Raw genomic sequence first — 25,124 nt, forward strand, 5'->3', positions numbered from 1 at the left:
TCTGGGGGGGGTCGGCCGACTCAGGTCAGCTGTGGGGGAGGACCCACATGACTCCATCTAAGGGAGCTGTGTAGACACAGCTCAGTTGATTTGATGTTTTTCACTTCTATTTAAGCCCTCTGGTTTGTGGATTTATGACCTCATCTGTGATGTCAAAGAACCTACAGTGTGGGGGGAGGAGCTTTGATACCACATTGGAACTATGACATCATCAGTGAGGTCACAGAAGCTTAGGAGTGGGGGAGCTTTGATACAACATCTGAACTATGACATCATCAGTCATCATCTGCATCTCGTCTAAAAATAACTATGCCAAATGCAGAATTGATCTCCATTAATCTCAATTAGGGGTGGAACGGTTCACAAAATCCACTGTTCGGTTCATATCACGGTTTTCGGGTCACGGTTTTTCGATTCGGTTGTTTTTTCCATTGCTGCCCCATATTAAACAGGCCGTTTTCACAGCATCATTAAACCTGTTTAAGGCCTGGTACAACAAAAACATTCTAGTCTGTATGTTTAGGTCATATCTCCATGACAACACTGAGGGGGTAATTTTTTTTGTACCAGGCTAGTTTTTATTTTATTGGAGATTAAGGTTTATGAATAATTAGGGGCGCGGCCTCTTGAGTGACAGCTAGCCTCTGGCCCTCACTTCTCCTTGGAGGTAAATGTCAGCCAGATGGACGTATGCCCCTCCCCCCAACATCACATTCATGCCCTTTTTTGGTCAGAGAAAATACATAGATAGATAGATCTATTTCCAGGAAATGAGGAGGAATCAAAGTCTGACAAGATGGCAACTCCCTGTAAGCGAGGACGATTGGATCAAGTTGAGAGAACGGACCTCGGCGGGTATGCTACGTCCATTTTTTTTTGACAGTCTATGAATTTAATGTTGAGTCACTGTTGAATCAACGTCAGGTGCCAGTGTTGGATAACCATTGAATTTGTTTAGATGTTGCAAGTAGCAAAAAAATTTAGAAATAGCAACATCATGTTTCTCAACAAAGGTGAATTCTCCAACATTGAATCAAAAGTCCTGCTTTTCAACATAATTTTTACACACTTTATTTTTGTTACACTGTTTTTTTACTCAAGTATTGTTGTGGTCAACAGTAGCTCCAGCTACACCAAACACCCTGAAATGGATACACTAACACTAAGTTTGCGGAACGCTGTAAACAGGGTGCGAAAAACCCTGAACAAATTGGTCATTTGTAAAATCTTTGTTTTGTATTTGACCCAAGTTTACAATTTTATCAACTGATGTACTGAATCTCACTGTTTAAGTGCATGGCTCTCTTATTGGACATAATTCTCTTTACACTGTGTTTGTGTGATTGACACTGATGATGTCATGGTTCCAATGTTCTTCATTCTGGCCTTTTCAGCCCCTCCTTTCTCCTTTCTCTTCTTGCCCTCCATCAGGTGTAACTGAGCAAATCAGACATGCAAATCCGATTCCTTTTCGACTGTAAGAAAATCCACTACTCTAACCTTGTCCGCTTTCTCTTTGTCTGACAGCTGCTCATCACACGGCTGCGCAGGGCAGTCTGCCGGCCGGTTTACTTAGCTTATTGGCCAACGGCCGACCGGGAAATCTCCCGGTTGTCCCGATGGCCACTCCGCCCCTGCCTCTCATCCAAAAGGCTTCATCAGTTCATGTACGCATCTGACCAGTTTGGGACTGGTCCAACTATCTGGTGTGGAGATCCAGGTAGTTAACCTCTCACAAGGCTGATGATGTCACTGAAACCCTTTGTGCTCCAAGTGCCAACGCCCGTCGTTAGAGTGACAGTCGTTGGTGGGAAGTTGGTTTCGACTTCGTTAGTGCTCTATTGAGTCTTAACAACAGTGAATCTCCTTGGAAGGGATGAAAGGGCAGCATTGTAAATCGGAGATAAGTGGTGACCTCCTCCTCTGTTTAGAGACGGATTCTTTACTTTTGCATTAATGGCCACTTTTACTCCTCTTTCAAACCATCTGTCCTCTCTGTGATTTGGACATTTTTGGAGGATCTTCCACAAACATTGCATCCCTGTGTATTTCAAACCCAGTAACACACTCAGACAGACACTAGTACATCCCAAGGACAGAACACCACACACCCACCAAAGAAATCTGGTTTATGCTGTTCAATACTAATGTATTATTTTATATATATATATATATTGTAAAGCTATATTTTTATATAAAGTTTTATTTGCACACTGGTCTTATTTGTATGAATATCTATTTTTATTGATTGACTGCTTGTTCTTAATCTGATATAAAGATTTCTAAATTGAAAAATAAAATAAATGCTTAAAATGTATGGAGAATGAGCAGAACACTGCCATCTAGTGTCTCAAGATCGTAGTTGCAGCAACAAGATATAATTAAACACGCTGCCAGGTTGGGCAGTAGCCTACAGGAGACCGGAGTCTGTTTGAGCCTGTTTGAACCGATCCCCTTTGGCAAAACGCACCATAAAAACAAATATTGCAAAGGAGTTTGACTGACGTTACCATTAGCCATTACCGCTGTAACAAATAAGTAAACATTAAAGTTAGCTTACCGATCAAGGAGAAACGTAGCCATTTCGGCATGCGTTTTAATGCTGTTGAACTCCTTTATCTTGTCTATATTGACTCTCTTTTTCGCCCGTCTTCGGTCACTCAGCTGCTGGGACAAATAACAACTGAAGGGTTGGCAAACTCCATATCACCCATTGCCAGCCTACAGTAGCTGTGCAACTCTGGCGACCCACGATATAATTGTCGAAACCCGTCAAAAAAAAATTAAATATTAATTCAGACTAAATATATTTTTTTATGGAAAAGCAATACTTACTTTCACCTATCTAAACACCTCATGGGGGTATTCTTTTTTTTTTAATAAAAGATATAGCTTTTAATAAAGATTCTACATATTCAACCTTTAAGCAATACTTATTTTAACACTGAACTCATTTTCCCACAATGCTTCACTCCCTGAGTGCACGTGTCAACGCTGCCAGCAAACCGGACTGAACGTCACATTCCTGCATTCCCTTTTCTCCTCAGTCAGGGACGTCGGAGTTTTAGCTCCCACTAGATAGCTAATCCTCTTCCCCACTTTTCTTTGTGAGAACACACACCCATGACACGGCGGGTTTGATCTCAGGAGGTGATCCCGGATTCACCAGGAGTCAGAATCTCTCTTCGGGTGAGGATTTATATCTCATATTAAGCCGGCGAAGAAGCTGTCTGTCGGCTGGAGTGCTATAACCGTGGTAACCAGATAACAGTTTTATAAGATGTGCTTGTTTCGCTGCGTGTTTTCGCTGCGAGTGACCTGGTTATGGTTTGGCCTTAACCTGTTGACATAGCCCAGTTTATAGAGGTTGGTTTGACCAGTAACGTGTGGCCTGTTGTTTACTAACCATACTTAAAAGCTGCATAGCTAACGTTAGCCCCCGACTGGTTAGCTGCAAAGCTTGCGTCACCATTGTTACCATTGTCACACGCCGGCAGCCACGCCACAGTGTAGCGACGCCTCCAGATGTGTCTTTGTTACTTTGTCACGGACATTATGATGCAGTGAGCTGAATAAAATGAAAAAGTCCTGTCAAGGAACATCTCTCAGCTAACGGATACAAACAGTGCTAGCATCCCAGACGGCATGGGCGTGGTTATAGGAGTGCAACACAGGATAAAAAAAAACTGTAGATAATGTAATGAGGAGTCATTGGGGTTATTTGTTAAGGTTACCTTTGCAGTTTCACTATCGGCATACTTGCAGGATATGAATGACAGGAAAATCCATTAAAATATCTTAAATGTCAGTCAGTGTGCCCCGGAAATGAGCTGAGCATGCTGCAGCTCAGTAGCCTGCCTCAGCTGTTGACTCTAACAACAAAGAGTGGACCCCAGCTGCTGCTAGTCTGTAACAGGACAGAGGGAAATCATTGATATTTACCTTGAACTCGTATGTAACGAAGGGTATATCATCTTATTAGTGCAGATACAAACAGTTGTTTAGGTAGTTAGTTTGCATCTCCAATTAATTAACAAAAACCTGAACTATGTTGAACTTGTGCTTGAATCTTGGCCTTTGCCGCTCTAAAATCAATACAATTTTATTTATCATTACTCATAATACTGCTCATACATTTTAAGTTCTCAAACTGTCAGAACTAAGTGGTCTTCCCTCTAGGAGTCCTGACAGCTGCAGTTTGCTCATAACATTCCTTTGACTCCTGCTGTTAAGAGACTGATTTGATCAGTGACTTTACAGTGGTAGAGGAATGTTTGCGTGCTACCACAAGTCACACAACCAATACCCTCCTGATGTTAATGTGATGGGATTTTTTTCACACTTTGATGCAGAAAAGCAAGCCCAAATTTCCATGATTTATTTAAAACAGACTGGAGACTGCATTTGTGAAATGATTAAATGTATCCAATCCTGCTGAGAGGAAGATGTGTTCCTTTTGAATCAAGGATATTGCAAGTCGAGCGCATTCCTGTGGTGCCTCAGCTAGATGCTAATGAATAAGTCTGCCTAGTTGTAAGTCCGGTTCAGCCAGTCTGCATATTATTGTGAAGAGATATTTAGTGCCTGCCATCTAAAGTTTACCCAGACTGGTTGAATAATTTAACTTTATTTTACCTTTTGTCAGCATGGTACAGGTAGACCTTTAGCTAATTAAAACTATACTTTTTAGATTGTAACCATGGCCCTATTCAGATCTTACACAGGCTTAGACATACTTAACCAAAGTCCCAATATGGAGGATGTTTGTGACTGAAAAAGTGCCAGTGCTTAAATGTGTGCCAATGCTTGCAGTAAATGGTTGGGTGTGTTTAGAAGTGTATGTATGGATATTAAACCACTGGACATGTTATCTATCTGGTGACACCGCTAAATAGCCATCAATTAACTAGATATGTTAACACTTGTGAGATTATACAATCAACTAACTGATTGTAATTAACAAAGAACTAAGCACTCTAGGCACGCTCTATTTACGGTCAGCAATCAACCCTCTTAATGTTACATGATGTTGTGATAGTGGCATGATTGATTGTTGCAGTAAGGAAATATTTAGCATGCACATTAAGATGTACTGGGTCTCATTCTGATTCACATAAAATACTGCATTTTATCCCCACGTAATGATTTGTGTAGACACTCTTGTGGCTGCACAATATAGAGGACATATCCATGTATAAGAAAAGTAGCATTCTGCTTTGGGTCCTCTCCCATTAATCTGATCTAATCTGTGATGTCAGGCTCTGGAATGGCTGGTGGCTGATTAATAGCTGTACCTTATCGTCTAGCCTTTAATTTTTTAGGACCTTACGTTACTACATCACAGCAACAGTCCAGTTTACTCTTGACAGTGAACTATTGTGCAATACAAATCCTACGATAATAAGGCCCCTTATAGATCGCACTTTTGAATGTTATATTCATACTGTGGCGATTCGTTAAATAAAATAAAAAAATCTTAACATATTACACATAAAACCCCCGTTTGTGAGAGAGCAAAGTTACGTACACAGCACACAGACAAACTGTTAGGCAGTGTTTTTGCATTAGTCATCCCACGTTTCTGTAATAATGACTTATGTGAGAGTAACAACTTAAATTCATCACTTAAAAGTACAACAAAATGGTTTTTCATTAAAGTATGTAGGCTATCTAAACAGCAATGATTTACGTGTATATTTGCCAAATAGAGCGGGGGATTGATATCCAATCACAAGTGGTCACTCAAGATGCCTGTGGAGACACATTCTGCTGCCAGGTGTGAACGCCTGATCGGATCACTCAGGACGAATGTTAAACCACGATGAAAACAGGCCATAATACTGTCATGTGCTGAGTATTGCTGAGTTTTAAGCTTGGTCTGGACTACAGCTTCATTCAGACCATCTAAGCAGAGCCAGTGCAGTGTCATCACCCCAGTGATCTGCAGTCCCAGCACATATGAGTGCTGCATTGATGTGAAGAGTGATTGAGGCTGTGAACTCTGCCCCAACAGGTCAGAAAATGAAAGTATGATCCCAGGGTAACAGTAACAAATAATGATGCCACCAAGAAACGGGGTAGTGTTTGGGGACAGGTAAGCGCATGCAGTGTTTTGAAGAAAGTGGAGCAGGAGCGCAGACATCTGCATGATATGGAGAGAGTGGGAGTAGCTTGCAGTAAACCGGAACACCCTGACTCAGCCTGCATAGCACAACTCTAGCCTCATTTCATTGGGAACCTCTGCTCATTACGTTGCCTGAAGTATATGGATGAGTGAGTGGGAAAAAAGACAATGAAGAGGGAGATCACACGGGTCAAGACTGAGGAAAATGTACCGTAAGAGAGAGATTTATCAGGAAAACGCACCGTAAGAGAGAGATTTATCAGGTGTTGGCTTAAAGCTGAGAGCAGAAGGCCTTTAGCTTTGTGCACAAATGCAGTGTAGCAACCGAGCAAATCACATTAGCTTCTATTTTTTGGAAATATGCAATTGTAAAACTGTTGTCCTGGTCTTTCTATGGCTGACCCCCTTTGTTCTCAGAGTTACTTGTTTTGTCATCATCTCATGTGTTCTACCCCGACCAATAATGGCTGCAGCTCTGGCGCCACCTAACCTTTGTTGCCCCTCCTTTGTTGCCGTTCAGCTTTGAGGCCTCAGAACTTCTACCTACACTCCATACATGTTGTGAAGCCTGTGAGCTGAACTACACCCCCCATACACTTGTTTGGTAGGATTCTGTATTTGTGTGTGTGTGGATCCGGACAGAATAGCATTGTTGGCCCACAGTCCCACAGTACTGCACATTCCCAATGCTCTCCCATTAGGTCACTACAGTGGCATAGGAGGACAATGGGACTATTGTTGTATGTACACACACACACACACACACACACACACACACACACACACACACACACACACACACACACACACACACACACACACACACCCTTGGACCCCCCTCTGTGGCATGTGCAGGCTGTCTTCTACTGGTCCTTTTCTCTAGATTCAGGTCATTCAGCTCCAACTGTATGAGTGAACACATTTACTCACAGCAGCTTTTTACAGTGAATGGAAGGTGGGAACTAAGCAGACTCGGACTGGGTTTCTAATTTTAGCTCTACAGACACACAATCTTTTATTTTTGTGTCATGATTAACTGTATATTTTTTTGCAAATGCCATATTCTAGTATAAGGCTTCTATCCCTCTCCCAGCTGAATTTTGCATGTATTCAAGCGACATTTTGCATGTGAACAGAGACGCTTAATGCTAGAAACGTTGTCCCTTTTTAGCAACATTTTTACGTTTTGTTTTACACTCTCTTCAATGAAAATGTACAGAATACTAAAGAACACCATACAGATCAAATTCCATGGTTCAAAGGTTTTATTTGTCACATGCTCATACAATATTTGCAGTGAAATGCAGGGCTAAAAGGGTGCTATTGTGATAGAGGAGTAAACACCTTAGAAAACTATTAATGGCAGCTAAATTATTAATCTGCAGCAGAGAATAAAATTAGCACCTGTCGCTTGCCAAATACAAGTTAATGTTGGCTGTGGCAGGTAAAAACCACCTTGACGGGTAGCTTTTTGATATATTAAGAAATATTTTTTCAAAAAGCTATTCTTAAAAATAGTTAGGAATTAAGGTTTCATCATATATTCCAGATTTCTACTGTTTGGCACCACCGACTCAGTCAAAACTTTGGAAAGATTATTTTTTCCAGAGTGATTACAATTTTTCACACAGCCAACTTTCACACAGTTCTTAAACTTTTATCATTTGTTTTTAAAGCTCTAAATGGACTGGCACCGCTGTTCTTAACTGAACTGTTACATTGTCACACTCCAGCCAGAGCGCTGAGGTCAGCAGGTCAAATGCTGCTGGAAGTCCCCAGAAAACCAGAGGGGGCCGAGGCTTTGCGGTGGCTGCCCCTAGGCTCTGGAACAGCTTGCCCTGGCATATTAGACCAGCCCAGACCAGACCCTAGATGTTTTTAAGTCCTTATTGAAGACCCACCTGTTCTCCATGGCTTTTAATTCAAGCTGAGCATGACACTCGTTTACGGTATTTTAGATGTATTTTTTATTCTAGTTGTGTTGTGTTGTCTTGCTAAACTGTACAGCACTTTGGTCGACCGTTGGTCGTTTAAAATGTGCTCTATAAATAAAGTTTGATTTGAATACACACACATAATGATAAGTGTACATTATATAAGCCTAGGCTTTTTCTAATATGCTGTTGCAAATGATCACAACCATGCAGCAAAATCTCTTTGTTGCTCCATCTAGCCTCTCAAAAATAGACTACTCCAAATTCTATTTAAACCCAAGTGTGAGTTTGTTAAGCCAGCCAGTCAGTAGTAGACCAGATTAGGAGAATTAGCAGCTCTCGCTGCATGGGCTGAGAACATTGACTTGGGCCCCCACTGGGACTGGGTCTCTGATTCAGTTTGTTTGGGTTGGGTGGATTATGCTTCTTACTGTTTGGTGGTTGTTTAACCATATCAAAGACTGAGCTTGTCTTACATTGGTTGTGATACATTTACTCTGCTGTGATACAGCCAGTATGATTTATTAGAAGACTTTAAGTGTCTACTGTAGTGATATTGTTATGTTATGCTTTGTGATGCAGTTTCATGCGGAACTGACTTTTTTTTATTAGATTTGAAACTTGAGAATATTAACTAATATAATTTATTGCCTAAATCAGGACATTTTGGACAATAAGTATGACTTTGTTTCAGTGAATTCAAATCCCTGAAGAAACACTAGAAGAGAAAGAGTGAAGCATATTTTAAACAGTCCAAGAGAAGTAGCAGACATTGCCATACATTCCTCTAAAGCTTGATAAGTATTCAACACAAGTAGACCTGAATTTGTGTGAATTCATCACCTTTCATGCTTTCTGAACTACCTACTTACAGTCACACACTGAGTTTATTTTCACATAACTGCCTTTTTTGAAAGCAATTCTATTTTAGATTTTGTAGTTGAGCAGGGAGGGACATTGCACACACAATTGTTCTATTTGAAAGTAATCTATCTACTCTGTCATAAAGTATGGACGGTGTAGAATGGCATTGCTTCTAAAAGAAAGAGAGAGTGTGCTGTCCAGTGCCATGCTGTGTCTGTCTGGCCAGTTCAGTATCAGTCTGGAGGTGCTCGGTTTTGGGCACAGTCTTTAGCTTCATTTAACTGTTGTTCAGGCTGCTCTGCATTTAACAGCCTTGATCTTTCTATGTTGGTGGCCTGTAGTGTGACAGGCTGTGACAGGTATCCCAGCATTTAGTTATAGTGCACCATTCAGTTGACTCAGTATAAGCCCAAGACCTCTGGATCACCGCTGACATCTCTGAATAGTTCAGCGGCTCAAATACACCCTGCTGACAGTTTTTTAATTAAAGCCCTGTAATAAGGCCTACCGGTATGAAGTGTATAATGTTCAGTCTTTGTCTAAACTGTTAAAGAGAGGTGTTGATTACATCTTATGGTCATTATACCTGCTACAGTTATGGCGCTTTTGAGTTATACTTTGTTCAACTTATGAGAACACGCATAAAGATGTTTAATCACAAGCAAACGACTCCATTTAACGACAATGGAGAAGATTACACGATGTTGCCTGAACTGAACGGTATTTTAGAAGGAGCAGAAGTTAACTTGACCCGATGTCCACAAGTGTTGGTTACTGATGTGTCAGGGGCTTTTCCCCCCGGCTGCAGCACAACAGCGGGGACGGTGTGGAAGGCAGTTCTTTGTTGGAACAGCTGATAGAATTGAGGGAGGGAGAGCGAAAAGGGTGACAGGAAGGAGCAGGGGAGGTGTCGGGTATGTGGGACTGAATGATGTAGTTTGAGACAGGGGAGGAGAGTGGGACAGAGAAACAATAGAAAGAGAACTTCTAAAACATTGTCAGTGGCCGCAAAATCGAAATAGTTGGTGCAGAAAGAGCGACGTGATCTTTTTTTTTTTATACCACACATTCTTCTTCCTTATCAAAAAACCTGGTGCCTGTATTATCCACAATGCAACTTGACTGGTTAAGTTTGGTCAGAGAGTGTGTTTTGCTAGTAGCTACATTAAACCTTGAGATAACCTCAAGCATTTAACACACTCAGTGACATTCATATCAACTCACAAAAAGCAACTAAAATATGATTTGAACATTTACTGGACAGTTGTAGTGCGCCATCCAGGCATTTAAATGAAAAACAAACTACTTCTTTTAATCAAGTAGGAATATTATATAAGTAAAGAAGCCTTTTAAAAAACATGGTATGTATTTGTATTTTCACTCTGCATTAATGATATCGGATTGTTGATCATTGAAGCGATGCATTGATCCAGATTGATGTATTGTTACACATCTATTGTTTTCAAGCTTTTGCCCCAACCAATGCTGACTCAAGTTATGCCACTTGAAGGGCTTTATATAACTTTTTCCACACACACATTGGCACTTTGTCTAAGATCTAACTGCTCGTCAGACTTAAGATAGAGGTCTAAATTCATCAGAATAACGTGGCTCTTAGGGCGATTCGTCCATTCGTACCGTGCCCAAGCACGCTTCACAGCTAAAGTCTAGTCTGTTGACAAGTGTACAACTGTTCCGCGCCCAGGAACGGCACGAGTGAAAAGAGAAAACTAATCTCCGAGGGGTGATGGCGCATTAGAAATAGGTTTTCGAGCCTCGACCTGGATAATTTCAAGTAATGTGAGTACAAATGGGCCTAGGCCGCGGGGGAAGAGGGAGTGGGGACATTTTAGCACGGGGCACGGTACAAATGGACAGTGTGAGTGCGCCCATAGTCTACAGTCAGCCTGTTTACCATTTTTATGAATGTCTATGCTTTCGCTCATCATTTGCATCAGTTTATTACAATGTGTGTGACTGTATCATTACTTTGTCTTAAAGACTTGTGTTTGGTAAATGTGAAATGCCTTCTGATGCTATTTGTTCTCCTGAATTGAATCCTGACCTTGCAGAGGCAGTTTCTCTATTTAGTCAAAGATCAGGGGGGCCATCGACTTAATACTTCTGTTTCTTCTGTCTAGGTTAGATGAAATCCTTGCTTTCTACCCGACCACAACCTCCGCCTCTCTCTTGCACCCTACAGGGATGATGGTTGTTTGTGTTATTGACTCTCACATGAGCATATTTGTGGCATAATGTTGGAAGGCAAACTTGTTCTCCTTAACCTGAAGAACAGCAATGTTATTGTTACTAAGTTGAAAGATAAACCCACTGTGCAAGCAAAGTAAATGTTACCACTACTTATTTAAAAGCACATTTGGAGAGGTGTGTTCAGAAACACAGCAGGATAGAAAGGACTTTGAGTCTGGTCTGTGATAGAAACACAGAACCAGTGTTTATTTTGGATATAGATGATGAAGTTATATAAAGCACATCGTCTTCTGCACAGTAAGCACATAAATGACGATGGAAGTATCACACAGATGCTACAATAAACCGAAATCCCTGATACCAAGACAAAAAGACAGAGAACTAGATGAGTGTTGAATTAAAGGATGGGTCAATATCTATTGGCAGCAACTTCCCTCAGGCTGGAATTCTATACCTCATGTCAAGGACAAGAGTAGGACATCTGACTGAACTGCAACCATTACCAATATACATCAGGCCTAGTGTTGCAAACAGCTACACTACTATTAGTGAATGCTTCTCTGTTCATTTAAACTGTCTTGTAATCAATAGAGCTCTGCTTAATTCACATCACAGTTGAATTTATGAGTTGAGATGAAATGGCCAAAATACAAAATATTAAAAACAATTGAATTAAGGTCAATGCTAACTGCATTCTCAAAAATGACCTTACTGTTGAATCAACAGTGAGTCAAATTCAAGAATTAACATAAAATGATTGGGCAGTTCAGTCTGATAATGAGGCTAGACGAACTGGATAATGGCATGACCTGAATGACTGGTACAGATGAAACAAATGTTTGGGTTGTGACATAAATGGTCTGATTTTAGGGCAGCTCATAGTACACACAAACTGAACCAGTAGTTTAATTTGAAGTTTTAGTATGTTCTCAAATCACCACGCACATTGAAATCATCAATATCTCAGCGTCTTTATAAAAACAGTAGAAATAACGAATGAATTAATTAATAAAAGGAGACTAAACGTTCACACAAAGGCGATGTTAGTGCAAATGCAAGTTCATGCACACATTGCGTTTGTGTCCATAGTGTGATAGTGATGCACAACCCACGTGGGTTGCTGTTTGGTGTTGTAATTTCCTGAGGGAAAAAATATCTTTGAGCGCTGATGCTTCTGTAGCCTGCTAGCTGTAAATCACCGAGCTAATTAAAGCCCCAATATCAATGTACGAATACAGTAGGTAGGATTAGGACGTGTTGTTGACCCTGCTACATAGTATGCAGAGATTAAAGCATTAGGCATGTACATAAACACAAGCGGCAGCATAGTGACTAGTAGGGCGATTCACTGTCCTTGAGCAAGAGACAGGTTCAGGTTCCAGTCTCCTTCTCGACAGGGGTGCTGTCCTGTAGATGACCCTGATGTCTGATCCTCCAGTGGAGCATTTCCCTCCTACTTACTTTAACCTGGTTTTTAGTGTTTATGCTGCTCCAAAAGCAATATAATGTCACTGTCTGTTGAAATAGTTTGTTGTTTTAGTTTATAGTTTGTTATAGTTTTTACTTTGTTGTGTTGTTGTTTGATAAGACTCTACATAGTGCAGCAGTTTGTGTTGAGATGCAATGCTATGCTATTCTTTTTATTTACTTATTTCCAAGAAACGTGTGAGCGCATCCCTGGTGATGGCAAAGTGGTGTTTTTGCAGGATTCTTTGTGGAGAAACTCAGTTTTTCAGATTGTATCAATTAGTCAAAAAAATTCTATGATTGTTAGTCAACTAAGAATTTCTTGAATCGAGGGCAGCTGTCCTCAATACCGTGGCATCAGATAGCCCTGCAGCCCACACCAAAACAAAAGATTTAAACTTTATTTGGCTGACTTGTTGGCTGAAAATGCACAGGGCTCCCCAGTGAGTCCCCGGGCTCAGCAAATACCATTCTGCGTGCTCCAGGGCCATAAATCCTCTTTGCATGTCTGGTGATCAAGCCATGATGTAAAGGAGCTTAGTAGCAGTAGACAGGAAGGCAGGAAGCTGCTTCCCCGTTGGCCGTGAGTCAGGTGACCACACTGCACTGACAGGAGAGAGAGACGGGGCAGGGAAGAGGTGGAAAAACAAACAGGGAAATGGACTGAGGGAGTTTGGACAGAGACATTAGCAGAGATGAATCAGAGGTTTTTAAAAGATTTGATGTAATCTGAGTGAAAACACTAACAAGGCCTGCTGCAGCTCCACACCGGCACAGTCTTGTTGTTGCACACTTTGGAAGCAAAAAGTGCACAAATTGATGTTTGTTGACAGCAGTGAGGTGATGTTCCTTGTTTGAGTGTTACGTTGAGGGGAACAAGGTGAGATAAAAGCCTATCGTTATTGCTGGTACTAATGATTATTCTCATTTTGTCTATAAAATGTCCAAAAAATCGGGGAAATTCCAGAGGATAACTTCCCACAGCCAAAGCAGATGTTTTCAAATGGTTTGTTTATTCAGCAGTCCAAAACGCAGAAACACATTCAGTTGTTCAATAACATGAAAGCTCCTCGTCATGTTTAGATTTTTAACTCCTCTCTTTTCCTTCCTGCACAGGTCACTTTCCTCCTTCCCTTCCCCTCCCTCCCCTTCCACCCGTCACAGCACTGGTTGTCATGGAGAACTCTTCGGTGGCGTCTGCATCTTCTGAGGCCGGGAGCACACGCTCACAGGAGATAGAAGAGCTGGAGCGCTTCATCGACAGCTATGTGCTTGAGTACCAGGTGCAGGGGCTTCTGGGAGACAAGGCAGATGGAGACTTGGACTTGGACAATGGTGGCAAGGTGCCACAGGTCAGAGCCTTATTATATGAATGGATGGCATTCTCTCATTAGTACCATATCTGTTAGAAGCAGTGGTTATTTTTAGTGCTGTCTCTGGTGTCAGGGTACAGCCTGCATCAAAACAGCTGCCCCTATTGTTGTAATGTCAATTTAAACATGGAACAATGTGGAGGTGCATCCATCAAAACACTGCATCTGAAAGAAAAACACCAGAGACACGTACTGTTTGTTACTTTTACTTTATCCTTGTGTTTGTTTATGGTTCTCTCCCTATTCATCTCCACCAGTGGACAGATGACTGTAACAACAAGAAAGATGGCAGCTGGACGTCTTCACGGGGGAGAGGCTCAAGCAAGCCAGTAAGTGTGTGTCTGTGTTTGTGTTATGCTTATTTCACAGCTTAAAAACCGTACCCTACCATCCAACACGAGGGCCGTAATGAATGTCAGGATGGATCTATAAGTCTATCTCTAAAATAATCGTCTGTATTGTCTGTGTCATAGATCAGTGTTTGGACAATAACAAAGGAATAACAAAAGTGACTGATGGGGATTTAGTTTGTTTTAAACTTTAAACACGAAATGCTCAAAACCCTTTAAAGTTAGAGCTAAACTGATTTTCTGCCTTCTCAGAATTTGTTCTCCCCATCACCTGATTCCTAGGCTGGATCTAAACCCAGTTTCTATCTCTTTTGATCCTCTATTTTCTATTAATCTTAAATAACTTGCACCTTCTTGACTTTCTCCTGGTGTCTCTTTGCAATCTCTACTGTAGCGTCCCGCATTTATCCTCACTTCTGACTCCTCATTCCTTCCTTTACTTTCTTTACTTCTTTCTAAAGCCCTATTTTAAAAACTATTACAGCGCACAAAAATAACTGCAAGTAGCAGCATAATGTCGTAATGTGGAACTTGTACTATTAAGCTACGTTAAATCAGCAACAACCCAGATAAATTCCACCTGTTAGAACAACAAGAAAAGGTGTACATAAATACTAATTCAGAATATTAGAGGTGAGTAAACATTTAGCTTGTTTATGCTCAACTACAGCTCTGATTCTCCTGCCACTTCCAAGTTGTTTTGCTTCTTCTTGCACTGCTCTCAGTTCTGTATGTTGGGGTTAGACTTTCCCTCTGTCAGCTGCTCGAATGTATGGTTAGAAGAGACTGTATCACCATCCGATCCACAGCTCTTCTGCTTGATTGTGGTTGCTGGAGAAAGTATGCTCCTAATGACTAACATGGGACACTGTGAGCCTAGAGCCAGCAACTGAATGATCCTAAATGAAGCGTGTGGGTTCGTGTGTGTGTTCTGACTCTAGAGTGGTTTAGAGTATTATTGTTCCCTGGAGATTCATTGATATGATTCACCAGGAGTTGAGTGGTGAAGCAGCATGGGTGAGGGGTTCAAATAGAGTAGAGTGATCCAAAATATGAGGGAGGTAAAGAGAGGGACTAGAATTGAAATGTCAGTATTTAAATCACTCCATCAAATCCCTGTCAATGCATTTTCAGTACAGCAAAATGTCCCAGGTCTTGGCAATGAAACTAGAGTTTTGACGACCTGAGTGGTATGTCCTCGCTCGCACAATATAATGACACCCCAGAAGAACATTGTGAAATAGTTCAGCAGAATTCACAAACACACACAAACTGGAGCTTTTGTGCTCTGAATTGCTTGTTAAAACAGTACAGGGTGTTGTTACACTGCTTATATGCACACACAACAAGTGTAAATTCAGGAGTAATGGCACATTAGCCTTCAGTGATAAAAGGCAGACCAACTTGCTCATTCAATTTAATTAGACAACACAATCATTTCTGGGCCTTTATTTGTTTTAGCTGTGGTTTTGTCTACATTTCCCCACTGTGAGTATTTTTTCAAACTTTGCTCCCTCTCTCAACTCTGCAGGACGAGTGGGAACACAGCAGTAATGGCAGCACAGGTTCCAGGCCAAGTTCAGGGTCTAGACCAGGATCTGGCTCCCGCTCTGGCAGCAGAGGCAGAAACAACCAGTTCACAGGCCCTGCCAAGGTACAGATACACCTGTTTATGTGTGTTAGTCTCATTGTCTCCTATTGTCACCACATTCCCTCAGTGTTCCTTCGATGATCACCCCTTGAAAGAAATAAAAGGGAACATCTAGGAGAAACTTCAAGCGACTAATACTTTAGGTGCAATTCCACTATGGTCGTATAGCTGGAATGAGGTGGGTCTATCGCGCCAAGGAGAGCAGGGCCAAAAAACGGCAGCTCATACTCCTGAGAGAAGCACGGTTACTGACGCCACAACAACACGGCGAAGAAGGGTAGACACTTTTACCCAGTGGTGAAGTAGAACGCAGCTCAGAAAATGATCTGTGCATGCACATCTTTGCACAGGCTTGTTAAAATAGGTGCTGCAGTGGCCGAGTTGGCTTCTGACCTGGAGCCCCTGCTGCATGCACACTTTCTCTTTCTCCCATTTACACATGAACACGCACGCACCGCACTGCCAGTGGGGTGAAAGCCTGTCGGTCAACAAACACTTTTACAGCGCCTGGGAAGGTGAAGTGTTTTCTTTCATGTTACTTGTACATAACATGTTGTGAATCATATGGGCCACCTTAAATCAAACTGCAACTATTCTGTATTTCTCACTTTGAGAAAGAGCAGCGTGCCGCTGTATCACAGATCAAGTGATCACCGGCGATTGAAACCCATTCAGAGTGATACGTCACCTCCAGAGTCTCGTAAATCCCGCATTCCTTTTTTTTGTAATGGAACACGGCGAGTGAACGACCATTTGAGAGGATGTACCCTGCAACTTTCTGAGCGGCCACATTTTACCCTAATGGAAACACGCCTTTTGGCTACTTCTCTCATATGTGAAAACTCTAGGTGCATAGATACTGGTGCTTCTTGTCAGGGTTGCGAAGTATGTAGAAAACTTCTTTCCAAAAAATACTATGTGCATTGACTTTAAAGCCTTCTAAATACTTAAATTAAAGCACATCTGTTTTTAAAGAAGTGTTTTGTAGTCACGCTGAACATGTTTTTCTTGTGTCCTGTCAGAACGGGAACAGAGAGGGTTCCTTTGACATCCTGGGGACAGATATTTGGGCTGCCAATACAATGGACTCACGCGGGTAGGTGCCTCACTGTTTCATAAACCTAATATGTTGTACAGTCTACTAGGTCTGAATTCCAGCCATAGTTTCTGGAGGCTCATGTGACTGATTTAGACACACAGACGCTTCTTTTGCTCTCATATTTTGTCACAGTCGTCTCACTGTCTTTGACTTCCTCTCAACCTGACTTTTCTTGTCTTCACTTCAACTCTATTGGTTAACTTGTTGTTTCCTAAGTCTTAATTAGTCTTCTCCTGATTAGAGACAGTATTTCCCAGTTTTTGTCTTTCAAACTCTGATCACTGCTGGTATTTGTTGTGGGTTTAAAAATAAAAGATACACTTTTATTCAAAGGTTCTATTCAAAAAGCTCAGTCAGCTCTTTCACGTCATCCCAAGCTAGCTGAGCTACACTGCTGAACTGTGGAGATTGGGCTGATGATAAGTATTTTGTTTCAGTGTGTCTGCCAGCATCCACATTCATTTTATATCTAACCACTGGAGGCTCAACTCCTTCCTCTTGAAAACCTAATTGCTTGAAATCTTGTTTAGTCTTATACAAGTGAGGTCAGTGTGAAAATCCTTTTCAGCTTCTGAGTGACTAAATAGTTTTTCAAACAAGACATGACACTTGGAGAGGAGGATAATAAAGGAAACGAGTCAAGACATAAATCAGTTTCACAGGAGGGAGGACTGGTTGCCATGGTAACAGCTGCACGGCAGCTTTAGCTACCTTAGTTCCGGCCACGCTGGCACATCTGAGCACACAGTGAAGGAGCAGTGGATGATATAAGCAACTCTCCCTCCATGCAGATAGAGATAAAGTTTAGATTGAGTATTGGATAAAAACTGACATGACTTAAGTTAGGACCCATTTCTGTCCTTCTTATTAAAGCGGCATGAAAGCAACAGCCTTACAATAAAAAGTTTTGCTCTAACTTACAGTCTCAGAACAGAAAATGTTGTATGAAGGTTCAGTTTTAACTAAATTGGTAGAATTGCTAGGTCAGCCTTGAGCCCTATAATAATAATAATAATAATAATATAATAATACCCAGCTGTGTGTCAGTCAAAACGTGTGCCCCTCATATTATTTACTTTTTGGAGAAATGTCATCGACATATTTTTACTTTATTAAATAAAGTGAGTGCTTCGTCAGCCAGTCTCACCTAGTGGTGATGCAAGTCTATTGTAGCACCATGTAGTCACTGATTGATAAAGGCTTTTTTTTAAATAATAGACTTAAGCCAACCCCACATGATCAGCAGTAAATACGCTCTGTGCTGGTTGTGCCATTGCGGGGTGAGCGGTGGAGACATCTAGGAAGAAGCACTACCTTTGAGGTTGTGCACCGCTCGAAAATTGCCACCGGACGCTTCGCTCAAAGTTCATATTATTTAAGCTTTGACCTTGTTAACGCTGACCTTTCAAAGTAGAGGTAGCGATGATGATGATGATGATGATGATGATGATGTATTGACGCTGCGCATTGCCTCTAAATTGCTCATTACCTTACCTCAAGGTTTACTGCAGTTTCACCCCCTCCTTATCGTTAAGGCCTGCCCTGAAAACCTATTTTATCAATCTGCTTCTTATAGTTAGTAATGCGATCCTACATGAACGCAGTTTTGGTTATAGAACAGGAGAGATTTCTGTATTTGTGTTTTTCCTAATAATGCAGATTAGCTGGCTATTTGACTGATAAACTTCTAATAAATAACATCAAATGATGTCTTTTCCTCACTTTAAATTTGATTGTTGCTTATTTAGTCATTTAATCATAGAAAACATTTATTAGGTGCTATAAGACTTCTCACTTGAGCTTATGTTGTTTTGTTTCCTGTGTAAAATGTAGAGACTGTCTTTACTCCTGTATACCTATATGCTCTTTCCTTGTGCGTATACATGGATTGTGTCCGTCGCTAACCTTTAATCTGTCTCTTTGTCTCTTGGTTGCAGAGGTGCAGGTTGGGATGTGCAGCCAGAGAAGCTGGACTTCAGCCATTTCCACAGGAAACACTTAAGAGGAACGCCAAAGCACCTGCCACACATCGATAGAGAGGGGTAAGATATGGGCTTTGGATCTTCAATTAAACCATATTGTCTGTCACATTATTTTCTGCCCATCATCCCTAACAGCGACTTCCCCTCTTTCAGGATGAACAAAAACAAGTTTGAGGAAGATGACGGCATAGACATGAATGATATCGAGAGGTTTCTACCCCATCTGCGCTCTGTAAGTGACTGTTTCTTTTTTTTACTCTGATATGAAATGTCATCATATAAATACAAACATATATATATACACATACACATACACACACCCAGCATAATTCTGTAGTTTTGTGAAACATTCTGTAGTTTTGTAAAACAGTTCTTCGGCCCTAATGTGACAAACTAATGTGGCGGACCTAAAGCCTCTCACTAAGATAATCTATTAGTTGTTAGAGAGCGACCTCTGTTGGCGTAAAGGACAAATAACAGGTGAACCAACCAGAGCAAAGGAGCTGTAGTCAGGTCCATGGTAAAAGCAAAATAATAAACTAAAACTACTACTACTACTACTGCTACTAAACTTAAAACTATAGCACTGATGCTGCCTTTTTAGATTGTTCATGAAGAGTCAGCTTAAGAACAAATAATACATGAATCTGTATGTATTTTCATTCATGTCTCAAATGAGACCAGTTGATTTATAGATAACTATTTGGTGACGCCTGCTGGTCAGATGCTGTAACTGACATGATAAGTGCCTAAATCTTTTACTGACACCTGGTGGTTAAATATGTGTATAACATTTACACACAGACAATAATATTCACAGAAAAGTGAAGTAAGCCGTTCGTTTGGGAGGCAGTGGCCGTTTCTCTGTCAGTTTGAAACCTCTTCATCATCTTTTGAGCTCAACTTAAAGAGTTATTCAAGTCTATAATCTCTAAACAATATTTAAATGTCCATATCTTCACTGAAAGAGAAGACAGAATTGCCCCGTTTTGTTTGTCTGCACACTGTTTCCTTGCTGAGCTTCAGCGGTCAGATAAGAAAAACAACAGGCGAATATTGTACGAAAAAAACGTCACTTAGGAAACTATCCACTTGATGTGGCAAACTCAAACTTTCTGTAGGATTGAAGTTACAGCATGCTTCTTTAGTGAAGATATGCCCTGTTTGTACACCCATTATAAAGTCTACAGCCTTAATAGAACGACAATTTCCTAATTTCATGATACGGTATTTCAATACAACGTGTGTGGTGTCAACAAAAGTGAAAAAAAGTAATGTAGCAGCTGTGGGTAACATTTCAGGATATTATGCATGTATTTTCCAAGGTGATTTGTCATTCAATGAGGTGGCCGAGTTCACTCTAGGTCACCGATGTCAACATCCTCTCTTCCTTCCCTGCTCTCTGAGCCAAAATGTCTTCCATCTTTCATAGTGTTTGAGCTACAGTGTCTTCCTCTTTCCTTCCCCTCTTGGCTTCTGTAGCCGAGCTGCGTTTTGCCTCTCATAGCGTTTCAGCCAAAATGGGCCTAGTTGCGCTACCAAGATGGCTTACTCATTGTAAGGCTCCCGTGCCAAGATTGCTGTTTCCGTTCATTCAGTTGGGGCCAAAAGAAAGTTGGGGTCAACTGCGTTTGTCTGGTGGTCTTGGGATCGGATATGTGTGGGCACTGGGACACAGCAAGGTCAGAGACACCGAGCTGGGGAGTGATTGCCCACATTTTCTCCTTCCCTCACATTCCAAAGCTGTTTCTGACTTCAGACATCCTCACAGTCTGTCTTTAGTATTCTGGGTATAATTCCCTGGGATCATTAAAGTTTATCCCAAAGCTCTGCCAGACAGAGTCACTGCCAGGCCACTGATGTTTCTCGCTCTAATGGTCCCATCCACTGACAATACCCGGCATGGTCTGGGATAGCCCCCAAGACCACTATGAGGGCACTTGAGTTTCTGTTTTCCACTTCCAGGGCCAGTCGTTTTAAAGAGACAGCACTGTAGCATTAAACACGATCATTGTGAACTTGAGTTGAACTGAATTGGAGTGGATTGAAATCAAGGAGATGGAGACATCAGGGAGATGTTATTTTTTTCATGTTGTCAAATATCTTAACTTGTTAACCAGTATCAATATCAAATTGATAAAACATTTATAGTGTATGTGGATTGTGCTGCAGTGTTAGGAAAATGTTAGTATTGGATTGGAACTGGGATTGTTAATGACTGAGATCTGGGCAATGGTCTTTAAGATATCTGAGAGAGAGTTTTCGTGTTGTAAAATGTTTGTACTGTGATGGTGGTGGTGGTAGTACTACTATGGTTTTCTGCTGTGAATTGATGCGGAGTCGGCTGGCTGCCCGGAACTCCCCTTTCTGCTGCCACCTTCAGTTTTGTTACATGTGCATGTCCATCCTCCTTTCTGTAATCAAAACAGCGACAGGGGACTTTGTTGCTACTTAAACACACAGTGACCGGCTGTCAGGTCTCACTTGTGGCTGTGGTGGAATATACAGTAACTGTACTTAAATACAGTTTTGAGGCACTTGTACTTTACTTTATTTATTTACTGGTAATCATGTTTATTTCCATTTTATGCTACATCATACCTCTTCTCCACTACACAATACTTTTTACTCCCCCACATTTATCAGACATTTATAATCACCAGTTACTTTTCAGATTTAAAAGTTGACATAAAAAAGCATATGATAAAATACAGCACATTGTAACTTCTTGTTACCCTTTTTAATGTTTCAGATGAATTGTTAGCTGTTCCACTAAAAGAAAAATCCCTCTCCATTCAATAAATAAAATTAACTAAAATAAGATGTTTGAGGCCTAAAGCGGTTAAACAATCCTATATTTCACATAGGACAATTGTGTGTTTTTTTTAATGTTTGTGTATCATAGCTTCGTTCTTCTTTTGTGCCACATGAATCATCTCAAAACCTCAAATAGGTTTATCATGTGTCCACTGAGTCAAACTACCTAACTGTACATACAGTAGTTAACGACAACAGTGAAATCCTACTTACACAGTGATTAATCAGTAACAATCTAATTATGCAATATATCACAGTATATCAGTCACACGGGACATTATTCTCAAGTATTTTTATTTTTGATAGTTTAAGTACATTTTTCTGTTAATACAGCATTGTTGTCAACGTTGTTGTATTGGTACCATTGGTCAAGTCAAGAGATCTTTATTGCAGCAAAAAAAAACATGGGTGACATGGGACAATGACACGGGAAAACAATTAACATCAATTCAACAACAAACAAACAAACAAAGTGCAACAGTGCCTCACTGGATAAAAATAAGGAGTTAAAGTGACCACAGTGCTATTAATTGTTAAGAAGGCCAATAGCCAATGGAACCCAGGATTTTTTAAATCTGTCAGTCCTGCATCTGGCCACATGAAATCTGCGTCTTGATGGAAGCAGTTTAAAATCAGGTGCTAAGGGACGGCTCGGGTCAGACAGGACAAGTCTCGCTTCGTTCAGGGCCCTGGTTTTGTACAAGATGGTAATGTGCGTGAGTGGAGTACCGATAATTTTACTGCACACTCTAACAATGCCCTGAAGTCCGTTGCGGTTTTTAAGGTTAATTGACCCAAACCAGCAGATAAAAGCAAATGTCAGGACAGATTCAATAAAACCAGAATAAAACATTTCCATGGACTTGGAGTCAATGTTTATGTTCCTGAGCTTCCGAAGAAAGTACATGCGCTGATTGGCTTTTTTGCACACTGCATCGACCTGAGGCTCAAAGGACAGCCTGTCATCAATTACTGTCCCCAGATATTTATACTGCTGGACAGACTCTACAGCTTGGTCATTGATGGTCTGGGTACTTCTTCCACCACTGGCTCATGGTCAAAGCTTTAGTTGTGCATTATAGCTGTTTACATAATATTTGTTAAAATTATCATAATAAAAAAAACAAGCACATTCTACACATATCCCTATTCCCCAGTCACCACCTCGAGTTACTGTAAGACCGGTCTACATCATCCAAAGTCCCCGTCTACATTCCACACTTCCTGTCAACATTCACCTCCCCTTTTCAGGAGTCGGAATAGACTTACAAATAGCCCTGGGATGTGGAAAACATCTCGTTTGTGTGTGTGGGCGTGAGTAACAGTGAGAAAGGGCTTCCTCCTTTGCCCTCAGATTCTGCTGCACCTCTGCTGGCCTCTCTGGAATGTCAACCTGCATACACGCACGCACGCATGCACACACAAATACAATAACACTGCCTTTGTGTCCAGGGTCAGGTTGCAGTGACGTAAGCATTCTGGGGTCAGAAAGCGAGTATACGTTTGTGGATTAAGCCAGATATCACATGAATTCTGAATAACAACAAACATAGACAGCAAGAGTGCAAACTATATTTATTTTACAATTATTTTTATTTGTCAAAACAAAATAAATAACTTTACTCAAAATTAACAGTTAAGATAAAGTATTAGGGTAAAAGAGGCACATATAAATGTGGGTGGGGAGAGTGAAAAAGTAGTACTTTCCCCTCTCGCATTACCACCACGGATGTACCCTTGAGCAAGGCCTTTACCCTCAAGCACTCCAGTGTAGCTGCTCGGTGACCAGCTGAAAAAGAAAGTTTTCTCTTGAAAAAGATAGCATCATTCTCAGTGTATTCCCCCTGACTGAATAAAGGTGTGGGGGAAAAAACATCATGGGGTGGAGGACAAAAACCAAATGATTAAGAAATGTTGATAGACCATCGTGGGTCATTTCAGAGCAAAAAGCATGAATCATTTCTTATTTAAACACACAGTGAACTTAGGATGTTGGAAACAAGCAATAAAAATGATAAATAATAATCAAATAAATGTAATACCTAGATGTCAGAGTTAACAGATCATGTTAACATTTTCTGAATAAATATGAAATGTGTCCCAGGTCATTCACAATTTGCAGACACAGGCTCCACTGTGTCTTTGTCCACTTTTAATGATAATTTAATATGTAAAGAAACACATGGTGTTACAGATATTATATGATGAAAGTGAATTAAACACAGTTTTCTGATCACTTGCCCTGCGTTGTAAAGTAACTACCAGCAATAACATTTTTGCGGGAAGTAAAAATGTAAAATCGCAAGATAAAATTCATCCAGAAACGACACTAAAAGCTGTTGATTTGACAATATAGACTAGGACTGTAACTAAAGATTGATTTCATCATTCATTTGCAGATTGTTCTCAATTAACACAGCCATTGTTTAGTCTATGAAACATCATGAAATTGTGTACGATGCCTATCATTATTTCATGATTAAATGTGCCGGTGCAAATCACAACCGACCACAGTTTCGACTGTAGCTATTTCCATATTTTATATCCAAAGCCCTGTCTGACCAACAGTCCTAAACCTGAACCTGAATATATTTATTTTTAGTGATGCAGAGAAAAACAAAGAATGTATCCAGCAGTTTGCACCCTTTCAAATATACGTAATAAAACCGGCAAACTGAAGCCCTGGGGACATAAAATTTTTATATCCCCTTCGTCGCTCCCTCCTTCATGACACATAACAGCATGGAAACTGGATCTCACTCACATGGTGTTTGGCATCATCAACCTGATCATGTCAGCATGATCCTCAGTGTTGTGACAGTCTCAGCTCATGTATGTCGGTGTTACTGTACCTGAAATGATATCAGCAAACAAATGCTTTTCCACACATCAACATTTGTGTATGCTTTAGAGGAGATGCTCGCACATCTTTCTAGACCCATTTAGGTGAAATTTCATATTTGATCACAAAACTCACCTGTGGGAGTTTTCTCATCTGAAATAGAGGGCGCTTCTGTTTCTGTACAACATGTATGACTGTTTTGACCCGATGTTCTTTCCCACAAGGTAATTTATTGGCTGCCAAGATCATGTCAGCTCAGTGTTACTAGGAGTCCAGGCAGTATCCACGAGGGACAGCCTCAGCCTGGTTATAGCTGAGAGCAATGGTAATAGTGTGGGTGCATTCGTGTGTGCATGCGTGCAGGGCAGGCATGTTAAAGGAATAGTCTGCCAATTTTGGAAATGCTTTTA

The 25,124-nt window shown here is 40.9% G+C and overlaps 1 protein-coding gene across 1 annotated transcript in view; it reads left to right on the plus strand.

The window, feature by feature from the left end:
• Positions 1–3,052: 3,052 nt before the first annotated feature.
• The window catches only part of ctif (CBP80/20-dependent translation initiation factor), a gene marked incomplete at its 3' end in the record, with an annotated part of 53,452 nt that continues 31,380 nt past the window's right edge, over positions 3,053–25,124 (plus strand). Inside the window, exons 1-7 of the mRNA XM_083930145.1 lie at positions 3,053–3,189; positions 13,717–13,952; positions 14,231–14,302; positions 15,855–15,977; positions 16,997–17,070; positions 19,011–19,115; positions 19,209–19,287. Coding sequence (XP_083786271.1) covers positions 13,776–13,952; positions 14,231–14,302; positions 15,855–15,977; positions 16,997–17,070; positions 19,011–19,115; positions 19,209–19,287 — 630 coding nt within the window. The remainder of the gene's footprint in view (positions 3,190–13,716; positions 13,953–14,230; positions 14,303–15,854; positions 15,978–16,996; positions 17,071–19,010; positions 19,116–19,208; positions 19,288–25,124) is intronic.

Source organism: Echiichthys vipera, assembly GCF_963691815.1.
Source record: "Echiichthys vipera genome assembly, chromosome: 16".
NCBI lineage: Eukaryota > Metazoa > Chordata > Actinopteri > Perciformes > Trachinidae > Echiichthys > Echiichthys vipera.